Genomic DNA, 12158 nt, shown 5'->3' with positions numbered 1-12158 from the left:
CAGGGGAATCTTCCCGACCCAGGGATCAAACCCGGGTCTCTCGCATTGTAGGCAGACGCTTTACCACCTGAGCTACCACGGAAACCCAAATGACAGAAAGGCCCTAACAGAAGCAGAAGAGATTAAGAAGAGGTGGCAAGCATACACAGGAGAACTATACAAAAAAGGTCTTAATGACCCAGATAACCATGATGGTATGGTCATTCACCTACAGCCAGACATCCTGGAGTGTGAAGTCAAGTGGGCCTTAGAAACCATCACTATAAACAAAGCTAGTGGAGGTGATGGAACTCCAGTTGAACTATTTCAAATCCTAAAGGTGATGCTGTCAGAGTGCTACACTCAATACGTCAACAAATTTAGAAAACTTAGCAGTGGCCACAGGAAAGGAAAAGGTCAGTTTTTATTCCAATCCCAAAGAACAGCAATTCCAAAGGATGTTCAAACTACCGTACAGTTGTGCTCATTTGGCATGCTAGTAAGGTTATACTCAAAACCCTTCAAGATGTGCTTCAGCAGTATTTGAACTGAGAATTCCCAGATGTACAGCTGGGTTTAGAAAAGGCAGAGGACCAGAGATCAAATGGCCAACATTTGTTGGATCATAGAGAAAGCAAGAGAATTCGAGAAAAACATCTACTTTTGCTTCATTGACTATGTTAAAGCCTTTGACTGTGTGGATCACAGCAAACTGTGGAAAATTCTTAAAGAGATGGGAATACCAGAGCACCTTACCTATCTCCTGAGAAACCTGTATGCAGGTCAAGAAGCAACAGTTAAATCATTACATGATACAACAGACTGATTCAAGATTGGGAAAGGAGTAAGATAAGGCTATATATTGTCACCCTGTTTATTTAACTTATACACAGAGTGCATCGTGTGAAATGCCAGGCTGGATGAATCACAAGTTGGAATCAAGAAAAATATCAATAATCTCAGATATGCATATGATACCACTCTAATGGCAGAAAGTGAAGAGGAAAAAAGAGCCTCTTGATGACGGTGAAAGAGAAGAATGAAAAATTTGACTTCAAACTCAACATTCAAAAAACAAAGATCATGGCATCTGGTCCCATCACTTCATGGCAAATAGAAGGAGAAAAGCAATGATAGATTTTCTTTTTGGGTCTCCTAAATCACTGCAGACAGTGACTGCAGCCATTAAATTAAAAGATGCTTACTCCTTGGAAGAAAAGCTATGACAAACCTAGACAACATATTAAAAAGCAGAGACATGACTTTGCTGACAAAGGTCTGTATAGTCAAAGTTATGGTTTTTCCTATAGTCGTGTATGGATGTGAGAGTTGAACCCTAAAGAAGGCTGAGCACCAAAGAATTGATGCTTTTGAATGCTGATGCAAGAGAAGACTCTTGAGAGTCCCTTGGACAGTAGGAATATTAAACCAGTCAATTCTAAAGGAAATCAACCCTGAATACTCATTGAAAGGACTGATGCTGAAGCTGAATCTCTAATACTTTGGCCACCTGATGGGAATAGCCGACTCACTGGAAAAGATACTGATTCTGGGAAAGATTGAAGGCAAAAGGAGAAGAGGGTGGCAGAGGATGAGATGATTAGATAGCATCACTGACTCAGTGGACATGAATTTGAGAAAACTCCTGGAGATGTAAGGACAGGGAAGCCTGGTGTGCTGCAGTCCATGGGGTCTCAAAGGGTTGGACACAGCTTAGCAATTGAACAACAATGTACCACAGAGAACTGAAGAAATTCTGTAGTAACACGGGGTTAGAAAGGAAAAGAGAGCTGAGGCTCTGGGATTAGTGAGCCCAGATAAGGCCTCAGCACCAGAGCTCCTTCCAGGGAAAAGGCTGGGCTGCCCATGCTGAGCACAGAGCCTGGCGCATGCTGCCAATAAACACGCCCTGACTAAGGGAAAGGAGCTGCTCCTACTGGAGAGATCTCCAATCATTTCTCAGAGCGCGAATCAGACATCTGCCTCCTGAGAAGCCAGAGGACTAACACATGCTCCTGCAGGACGGGGCCTCTGATAGGAAGGACCGGGGAGGGACAGTGGGAAAACCATTCTCTTTATGTTCTGATTTCAGTACAGCTGGTACAATCCATTTCACTGCACTGACGGCTGTTCAGTTCTCTGGGGGCCACATCAGTTTAACTAGTTGTTTGATTGGGCCCAAGTGAGCCAGCACATGAGATCCCACCCATGACAAGGTCATGAGGAGAAAACCTGATGAGCAAGGCGGATCAGGATCCCAGGGATTTAAAAAAGCTGCCCCCGGTGCTCACCTTAAAGATGATATCTGTCTTTCTGATGCTTGCTTTAATAGACTACTCTCTAATTTCTGCGACACAGGCAGAAGGCCTTCCCCAATCTCTTTCCAAATAAGAATCAATTTAGAACTTTAATCAATATGTCTCCCGGGTGGTGGTATCTTATGAGATTATCCAGGATGAAAGGAGTGTTTTAATTTAAACTCCTTTGCTGATATTTTAGTTTGTTTGGCAAATGCATTTATGCCCTTGGTACTAATATGCATGACTGCTTATAATACCTTAATCATAAAACAGCATAAAGAACCTGATCATATAAAGGCCCTAACAGACATAGAGCCCTTTGGGGAGTGAGGAAGCCCTATTAGAAAACACAAGAAAAATTATTCTAAAAGTGGTTATTGGGTTAACGTTTGCTTGCTGTGTTTTTGCTCTTAATGTGCTAAGGTTGTGCAATGGGAACCATTGTTAATATAGTTATAGATCTAGAAAAATAAGAGCTTAGCCCTAGTGTGATAACACTGAGATGGTTGTTAATTATTAGCCAGGAGTGCTAGGCAGAGGCTGCCTCACTGAAGCCCCAGAGTCTGTATGGGGTAAACCTCTTAGATAAATTCAACTGACAACTTCTGCAGAAGAATTGACCTTTGTGTTAACAAGGTTATACTTCTACTATGTTGTGACATGCTGTATTGTTGCCCTATGAGACTGCAACTCTTCTGTTAAGATCACCACAAAAACGGAAAATAGGTTTACATTCACCTGACTTGCATAAAATGTCTATAGACCCCAAGGCCAGAAGATAATGTCCAAAGATCTACTATAGAAATAGAATGCAGAAAACATCTTGTTCTTCCTGAAGGACAAACTGATGTAATGTTAAACTCACCCTGTGGAAGCATGAGTAAGCCTCTCGTACCTTGGATACATTCTGAGTGAGGGTATATAAACTGTTGTCAAAAAGTAAAAGACAGACTTGGCTTCACAAAGGCTGGTCTCACCTGTCTTCTCTCACCAACGCCATTCATCCTGAGGGTACCCCTGGATCCTGCCGAGGCTGGACCCTGGCACATCATACTGCCTCATCTAGCCTTCATGAGAACACTCCTGAAAGGTCAGGAGCTGGTCTCCAGCTAGAGGAACCCCTAGAAACAGGGCTTACTCTCTTGAACATGAAAGGAGTCCTCACTCCACCCAGTAAGACCTCCAGCCCAGACTTCAGAGCTCTGCTTCTTTCTTCTCTGGAAATAGTCCTGGGTAACTTCCCGATATTATGAAACTTTCATCCAAGATCTTGCTTGTTTACCTCTTCTTCTATCAGGGGAAAGAAGCCAAGGAAAGAGGGTTTTTAAACATCTGCAACAGCATCTATTTCCTCAGGGATTTGGCAACCACAAGCCCATGGTACAGGTAAGATTTTTCAATTCTTTTCAGTGAGCTACTATATTTGCTTAAGAGTAAAATGCCAAAGAGCAGAAATGTCCTATCTCTAGGATCTCAACTGCAAAGAACCTGGCCCTCATCTGCTACAAACATGAGAAATTGGAGCTGGGCAGATTGCAATTTGAAACTTCAAGTCTGACCAAGTAAGAGGGTCCCTTTCAGATTGGTCTTTCCTGTTCTCAACCATAGACTCAAAGCTTGTCACCTTTCCAGGAACACCAATATCTCTGTCCAAGAGATACTGTGAGTTCTAAAAAACCATCAGGGGACTTCCCTGGCAGTCCATTGATTAAGACACTGTGCTGCCACTTCATGGGGCAGAAGTTGATCCCTGCTTGGAGAACTAAGATCCCACATTCCATGCAGTGTGGCCAAAAATGAAAATAAAACTCATCAGGTAGCCCTTCCTCACCTTGGAGCCCAGGGAGCGAATGACACAGTGTGAACAGCTGGATGAAGTACATGATTATAAATCTGTTTGATTCAGGAGATGGGGCTGGCAGGAAGGATTGGAACCTTTAATGTGTGAGGAGGTACTTTCAGATATTAGGAAGACAATTAACCTGAAAATGAAAAGTTTTACTACCCTCCTTCTGAATTTACCATAGTCTGTGTAATATCACTCAGATGATAAAAGGGGACATAAACTATATCAACAAAATATCTCAATGATTAAATACATATGCATATAAAATTAATAGCAGTTCTCTGGGGTTGGTGGTTGGGATTGACTGGTATAAGGTTAAATAAATGGTCATTCTTTATGCTTTTTTGTATTTTCTAGATCTTTCCATATTAAGTATATCTGATGTGTATTTTTAAAAAGCATTTAAAAAACATGGGCCCCAGGCATTCTCAGATGAATCTATGAGAGTATTAGTGTTTGTGAATCAATCTTGTTTTATTTTGTTTTATTCCAGAAATGCAGATTATTAAAGCTAATTTCTTTAACTCCACTCAAGTCACTGTTGCTCTTGGTAAGTAAGATCGATACTAGTAGCTCCCTATTGGTGTCAGTGAGATCAAGTGCACTCAGCACAAGGCCTGTGACATCATCAGTGCTCACTGGGGTCTCGTCAAGGGGATAAGCAGGCTGTCCATTAATTCTAATGAGGTCATACTCGGGAACTGGTGAGTTTCAATTAAACCTTTACTGAGCAGCTAGCAAAGTGCACAGGACCAACTAGCCCTGTATCAGCAACAACTACTTAGGCTAGAACTCTTGAAGACCATTGGAAGCCAGGCCTACCGTTTCTGCAGATATATTTTATAGACTACATGGCACCCAGAATGGTGTTCTAGGGCCATGTTCACACAGTCCTCACCCAAGTCCCCAGAACCTGCCTGCCTCCCCACCTCCTGTGAATCAATCAATGCCCTTACCAATGATGACAAGGATGAAGAGCAGAGTGGCCACGCCTGCTGTCATGTAGAACAAGATGCTCATGTGGTAGACAAGCTCATCAGGGTTGTCAATGTGGGGTACCAAGACAGGAGGGATGAAGAACCCAAGGGCAATTCCAAGCTATAGCAGACAGTCAGTGGTAATATGAATGACCAAGAGGTAATAGCATATATTTAAGACACTTCTAATGAGAAATGTAATCCCCAACTTTCAGTTCTTAAAACCCAAACAGGGATTGTTTCCCCACAAAAGACATCAGAGAGCTTTCTGTTGCTTCACAACTCGACTCACACACCCTTGATCACCCTCCCTATCAATAACCATTGAAAAAGTTATTTTTCTCAGTGCAGGCTTTTCTCTAGCTGCAAACTACTGAAAAATGGTTCCTATACTCTCATCTCTATGGTATAATAAAACAATGTTGATTTTTTTCCCTGCCATTTAAATTCTTGATTTCACTGAACCTGTTAACTTGGAGCTGAGAGACCAGTTGAGGGCAAAATCCTACACACTACAACCCCAAGACCTTGCATTGAGAGACGGAAGCCTAGAGCTGTTAACAGATTTACAGACAAAAATGCTTAAGTTCATTGTGTAACTAACCTAGTAACTTACAATCTATAGTGTGAAGTTACAGGCTGCCACAAAAATTTATACACACAGGACATGCAAACTGACTGTAAACACACATATGCACACACACACATGCAAACGAATTGAAACATCTCACATCTACACTGGAGTTCAAACTCCAGTGACCTGATAGATAACGTGCCTTGGGTGTTTCCAAAGTGAAAAATGTCTTGACTCAGAAATTAGCTGTGATACAATTCCCCATACCCTTCTGCCATGTGAAATAACAAGGCAGAAATTGGACAACAGCATGGCAACTCAGGCAAGTCTCAGATTCTGAGTGAATGAAGTTGAGTAAGAGTAAGTCTTTGTGTTAGGGTCCCACTTTTCCTTTACTGAACTTGAAAGCAACTGCAGGTAGAGGAGAAATTGGCTTTCAGGCCAACTATAACACCACTCATCAGCTGCCACTGTGCTGATCATCCTGATTGGGTTTCCAGCCTATTACAGCCACTACTGATTTCAGCTCTGGGATATTCACAAAGTTATCATCAATAGCCTCAATGCAGGGGTCTTCTAATGTACAGAGTATACAGCCAACAAGTCAAACAGACCTTTATGTATCTACTGTGTGAGATATATTCTGCTAGATATCTTAGGGAGTACTGAAATGCATATGACAGTTTTTCTGCCCTCATGGGGAGAAATATATAATCTAGTGGGAGCAGGGAGATTTAAAACAAAAATATGAAAGGTAACACAAATGGAGATGTTAGTGGGTTGAAATGATTGAATGTTAATAGTTTCAGAGTTCCTTTGTCACCCTCTACTATAATCCCATTATTAGAGGACCAAATGGAGGCTAAGTGAGGTTAACATCTAGAGGTTTCATGACTTGGTTGGAGTTACACAGAGTTGAGAAAGCAGATCTCCTGGCATCTCCAGGAAATGACTCCTCCATGAGACCCAGATTGCCCTTCAGGGCTAAGAGTCATGAGAAAGGTGTGAGTGAGCAGGATCCTCCAGGAGAGAAGGCATTTCATATCCTTAGCACTTTATCTGATCCTCACTTACATCAATCTGTCAGAGCTGAGTCCTGCTTCTCAACTGCTGATCCCCAAGACACTGAGCATAAAAACCAGCCAAAGACAGGGGGGCAAATGTATCCTTCACAGCTGGGAAGCTGGGCCACTGCACATCCTCTCTGGTTTCCTAAGTGCTCTGAAGTTGCAGATCTAGAAGTTAAATGGGATCCCAGAGGGTCCCTTTTGTAAGAATGAGGGAAGATATGGAACATCACTCAAAGTTCTGGGATTCTCAAAGGGACCCTGATATTGGGGATCCTATTTCCCAGTGATCTTCTGCCTCGACAGGTACGCTCCCCCAGCTGGTTCCACACTACACACCTGGACCCTCACAGACACACTCCATCCTCCATCCACACTCTAAGCCTGGGTGGGTCCCTTTCCAGCAGCCACAGGATGCAGGATGCAGCACAGGTGCCCGAGGTAGCCCTGGCCAGAGACAGGCAGCAATGCTGTCCCTCTGTGACCTTTATCCAGGAGGAAGTCAGCTTTGGTGGTACCTTGATGCCCAGTGTGGAAATCAAAACATAGGGATTGCACTGGACATATATTTTCCCTGCTTCTTGAGAGCTGTGGTCAGTGAGTGTGCAGAGTTCTATACCCAGATCCTAATTCCTAAGCCTGTGCCTTAGCAGGAACTCAGTCACATTGGCTGGCTGGACAGATGGACGAATGGATGTTGGTGGCAGGCCTTGTCTACAGAAAGCTGGCAGAATCACATAGGTCTGCCCATTAGGGACCAAATTCTTTCTACAAATCACCTTGTACTCTCAGTGGTAAGGGCAGAAGATGGGTGCAGTGGGAGTGGAAAGAGGGTAGGATGGCTGGCTAGTTTTGAGTATCTACTAGGCACTCATCACATTGCCAAGAAAGGTTCACATAGTTAAAGCTATGGTTTTTCCAGTACTCATGTATGGATGTAAGGGCTGTGCTTAGTCGCTTAGTCATTTCTGACTCTGCAACCCCATGGACTGTGGTCTGCCAGGGTCCTCTGTCCATGGAATTCTGAAGTGGCAAGAATACTGGGGCGGTAGCCATTCCCTGCTCCAGGGGATCTTCCCAACCCAGGGACTGAAACCAGGTCTCACACGTTGCATGCAGATTTTTTAGCCTTCTGAGTCAACAAAATATAGTCGTAGGCAAAATACACAATTACTCAGACAACCAACTTGGATTCTCAGTTCCTCGGGAACTTACTTTGTATAAATTCCTTTAAAGTGGTGTTAATTTTTCCTCATTTTTACACCACCCAGAGCAGTGTTTCCCAACCTGGCCTGGTGACAAAGGTCAACAGTTCCAACCCCACTATGAACCCTCAGATCTAGGATGGTCCTGAGTACCTATATTTTCAGCTGCAGGGAATCCATAACACATGTCAAGGGAATCTAGGAGACTATGGCCTCAAAAAAGGTTGGCATGGGCCTTCCTATGGCTTCAGTGTGGCCCTACTCCCAGACTCTCTCCTCTCTCTAGCCAGTGAGATTTGGAAAATGTGGTCAGATTATGTACCTCTCCTGCTTAAAACACTCCAGTGGCTTCCTTGGGTTTTTCAATCAGGGATAAAAATCCTAAGTGAAACCTACTCAGTCATGTCCGACTCTTTGTGACCCCATGGACTATACAGTCCTTGGAATTCTCCAGGCCAGAACATTGGAGTGGGTAGCCTTTCCCTTCTCCAGGGGGTCTTCCCAACCCAGGGATCGAACCCAGGTCTCCCACATTGCAGGCGGATTCTTTACCAGCTGAGCCACAAGGGAAGCCTGAGAATATTGGAGTGGGCAGCCTATCCCTTCCCCAGGGGGTCTTCCTGACCCAGGAATCGAACCGGGGTCTCCTGCCTTGCAGGCGGATTCTTTACCAACTGAGCTATCAGAGAAACCCCAAAATCCTAAACACACACACACATTTCTACATGTGGAGTCATCTGCCCTTAGTCAACTACTTTTTCCCTGAACTCTGTCACACAGGCCTCCTTTCTGTGTTTCAAACACCAAAAGGGCTCCTCTGTGCCTGGGGACCTCAAGGATTTTTACACCAGCTTCTCTGCTCGGACTAGCAGGCCCTCACAGCTCTGTTTCACCATAAGTGCAGATATCCTTCAGGCCTGAGCTCAAGCGCCACTTCCTCAGGAAAGCTTCCTCTGGTCCCCCAGCTCAGGTTGAGTCCCCACATAGGTGCTTTTATATCTGTATGCTTATTCAATTAGCATCTATCTCCCCAACTAGACTATCAACCCCATGAGGGCAGGTCTCACATTTACCTCTAGAGTCCACCGCACAAGCATGCTAATCAGTTAAATGTCTGGAGCTTTCCATGAAGTATCACAATCCTCACAGCAACCCCAGAAAGAGGGACTTAACACTGTCCCAGTTTCAGAGATGTTGAAACCGACGTGCAGAAAGATGACTCATCCAGGGTCACATAGCTATAGGGCTTGAGTTTAAAACATGCTGTAGTTTTGAATCCAGAGCCTATGACGCTGATCAGTATGGTTTATTTTCCTCAAAAGAAAGTGTTTAACCAAAATAAAGTGAATGATGATGAAAAACTGTTGTCCAGCTAATTTGATCAAGTGCTAATTTCAGATTCTGAGTTGAATAAGTGTCAATATTTACATACACAGGTAAAGATTCTTATTAAAGTACTTAGTTTCGTTACTCTCTTATCTAAAAAAAAATGGGGTGAATGAAGGAGGGAGATGCAGACGAAAATACTCAATATTTATTTTTGATTTGATTTTTACCCTTTCTGCAAACTCAGAGGTGATATCCAAACACTGTTTCAAGAGCAGTGGTCACAAGCACTTACAGGTCAATGTCCCAGTTAAATGCATCCCTATGCAGCCTGAGGGCTTCAGGTGACAGGAGGAAGCCAAACTTGCATCATGCACCACTTGTCATTCCAGCTCACACACTTGGCAGAGCAAAAATAAACCCAGAAGCCACTAGGCTGCATCTGGGGTAAGATGTCCACCCAACTCACTACACAACGCAGAACAGCAGAGCCCAACCATGTTATGTTGCTCTGAGATCTACAGAACTACTGTTCCCAGCCACACCATCAGCTCTGGCCTGGGATTTAGGGAGTTTCAAGATCTACTTACATGAGGTCATCTGCCCTCCTATGTGGACTGACACTTCTACCACTGGTCACTCCATAAGTGATGCCTTATAGTCTAATTCTTTTCCCTTAAGCGAGAACTCAAGGACTTTTTCTTTCCCATTCCCTATTGTATCCTTAGAGCTCAGAATGTGGGTTGGCACAGAGTAGATGCTCAAAAACAATTTTTTTCAATCAATAAGTAAAGGATGTGGTACATCGTTTCAATGAAACCGTAGTTTCCAAAACTGACTATAGTGGTTAGAGGCCATGCCCTCGAAATAGAAAGTATAGACCTTAATCTGAGGTTGCACTTTATGAGATAGACCAAGGCGCTGAGAGCCTTCAATTTCCTGAGTCTCATTTGCTGCATTTCCTGCTGTCAACCGGAAAGACACGGGGCTGATGGAAGGGTTGCAATCCAAGACAAGTAGAATTCAAGGAGAAACAAAGACTGCATGGACAGAGAGCTGTGTGGGTTACTTGCAAGGGACAGAGATGTGGGCCAGGGTTGGGACACTCTAGAAAATGACGTGGATTCTTACAGAGTAGCATGAGAACACTTTGCTAGCAATCCTGGCATAAATAATAAGGTATCTCTTCTTTAAGGAGAAAGAGAAGATGTTCAGAGAGAGAGAAGGCAGTTCGGTTACAAGGGCTATCAGAGCCCTACCAGCTCCCATCTGCTACCACTGATCAATGCCATCTGCTACCAAACTAAAACCACCAGGCTCTTAGGAGAAGACTCTCAGTCCCAGGGCCCAACTCCTAACCATGGAGACTACAATGAATGTGAACTCAGTGAAGGTATGTGGAGGCTTATCTGGTTCAGAGATTTTCACACTTGGTTGAACTTGGGTGTCCACCCCGTACAGCTGGATTTCTTGTTACAGATAAGCAAGCTGATGCGCTAAGGAAGCAGTCTTCTGTTGGAAGCTCCACACACAGCTGCCTGAGAGCTGGGTGGGGGTCCCATGGCACCAGCAGCTTGCAATGCCTGTTTATTAATCTGTCCATTTATTTGTAAGTGCCTACTATGCCCAGAGCCCTAAGATATGGGGAAGATGTATTAGTCACAGTTCCAGTCCTTTGACAAGTTTCCCATTTAGTCGGAAGAGAAGGTGGGGAAGAAAGAACGAGGACAGGAGAAAAGTTAAGGAAGAGGGGGAAACACAAACCACAGGAAAACTAAGGCCAGTATCCATGGAAACTCAGCAATTACACAGAAGGGCAAGGACTGCCCTTCAAGTCCACTGGTGCCATGAGACCTCCAACTTTGTGATTCATCGCCAAGATTGTTTTGGATACTCGGTGTCCTTTAAGCTTCCACATGAATTTTTGGATGCATCTTTCTTCATCTGTGAAGAACATCCTTGGGATTTTGACAGTGATTGCATTGAATTTATAGACTTATTTGGATACTATTGACACCTTAACAATATTAAATCTTCCAATTCATGAACATAGGATGTCTTTCCATTTATTTATGACTTTAATCCTTTCAGTAACATTTTCTAGTTTTCAGTGTACAAGTGTTTCCTCTCCTTGGTTAAACTTATTCCTAAATAATTGTTTTCCATGCACTGTAAATGAAATTGTTTTTTAAATTTCCTTCTTGAATTGCTCATTGTTACTATATAGAACACAGTTGGATTGAAACACTGTAAATTTGGTCTGTTTGCACTCTTAGCTTTGCAGAAAGGAACCAGGTATTGGGAAGCAGAGCAGATGGGTGCGGTCAGGGCCTGGGTGAGTAAAACAGCCATGAAACTATCTACTATTTTGAATGTGGCTTTTTCTTGGTTTGGTATTTGCTAGGTTGCCATAGATCTTGGGCTGATTTCCAGAAACCCCATAGGGAAGGTTATTTCAGGCAGTTTCTAGTTTACTTAATGTTTTTATGGGAGAAAAAGGGAGCTTTTTGGTCCACCATCTACTGAGGTCACTCTCCAAGGCTTTAGGCTTAAACTCTAAGCAGTGTATTTTTAAGGAGAGAATTAGGGAGCCAGACTGATCATAACCGAGAAAAGACTGGGAGAGAACAAGAAACAGGCTGGATGGGAAAGGCGAGGGTGGAGGGGCCCTGGATGCCAAACTGAAGATATAGACTTGATTTCACACTATTGTCAGGCCCTCAAGACTGCCTGCCAAGGCAACACAGCCAGGACAGAAGTCAACCCCAGCCAGCCAGAGCCTCCTCTTGCATGCTGCACTGAGTTGAAGGTCAAAGAAACAGAGATTATGGGTTTCTGCTGTGGCTCCTGGGGTTTCCCAGGTGAGAACCCACCTGCCAGTGCT

At 43.7% G+C, this 12158-nt stretch overlaps 1 protein-coding gene and 1 long non-coding RNA gene across 5 annotated transcripts in view; one reads left to right on the top strand and one right to left on the bottom strand.

The window, feature by feature from the left end:
* The window catches only part of FLVCR2 (FLVCR choline and putative heme transporter 2), an 87804-nt gene that overhangs the window by 5364 nt on the left and 70282 nt on the right, over positions 1 to 12158 (bottom strand). The window contains exon 10 of the mRNA XM_070469653.1: positions 5082 to 5223. Within this exon, the coding sequence (XP_070325754.1) occupies positions 5082 to 5223 (142 nt within the window). The remainder of the gene's footprint in view (positions 1 to 5081; positions 5224 to 12158) is intronic.
* The window catches only part of LOC139035687 (uncharacterized), a 31573-nt gene that overhangs the window by 13933 nt on the left and 5482 nt on the right, over positions 1 to 12158 (top strand). The window contains exons 2-7 of one of the 4 annotated variants that reach the window (XR_011488384.1): positions 3577 to 3665; positions 3749 to 3841; positions 4619 to 4675; positions 10470 to 10667; positions 10754 to 10883; positions 11551 to 11609. This is a non-coding gene — a long non-coding RNA (uncharacterized lncRNA). Of the gene's footprint in view, positions 1 to 3576; positions 3666 to 3748; positions 3842 to 4618; positions 4676 to 10469; positions 10668 to 10753; positions 11610 to 12158 lie in introns of all 4 variants that reach the window. The other 3 variants (XR_011488383.1, XR_011488381.1, XR_011488382.1) reach the window with 3 other exon arrangements.

Source organism: Odocoileus virginianus, chromosome 6, assembly GCF_023699985.2.
Source record: "Odocoileus virginianus isolate 20LAN1187 ecotype Illinois chromosome 6, Ovbor_1.2, whole genome shotgun sequence".
NCBI lineage: Eukaryota > Metazoa > Chordata > Mammalia > Artiodactyla > Cervidae > Odocoileus > Odocoileus virginianus.
The sequence above is the reverse complement of the archived record's forward strand: the minus strand, read 5'-3'. Positions and strand labels throughout refer to the sequence as shown.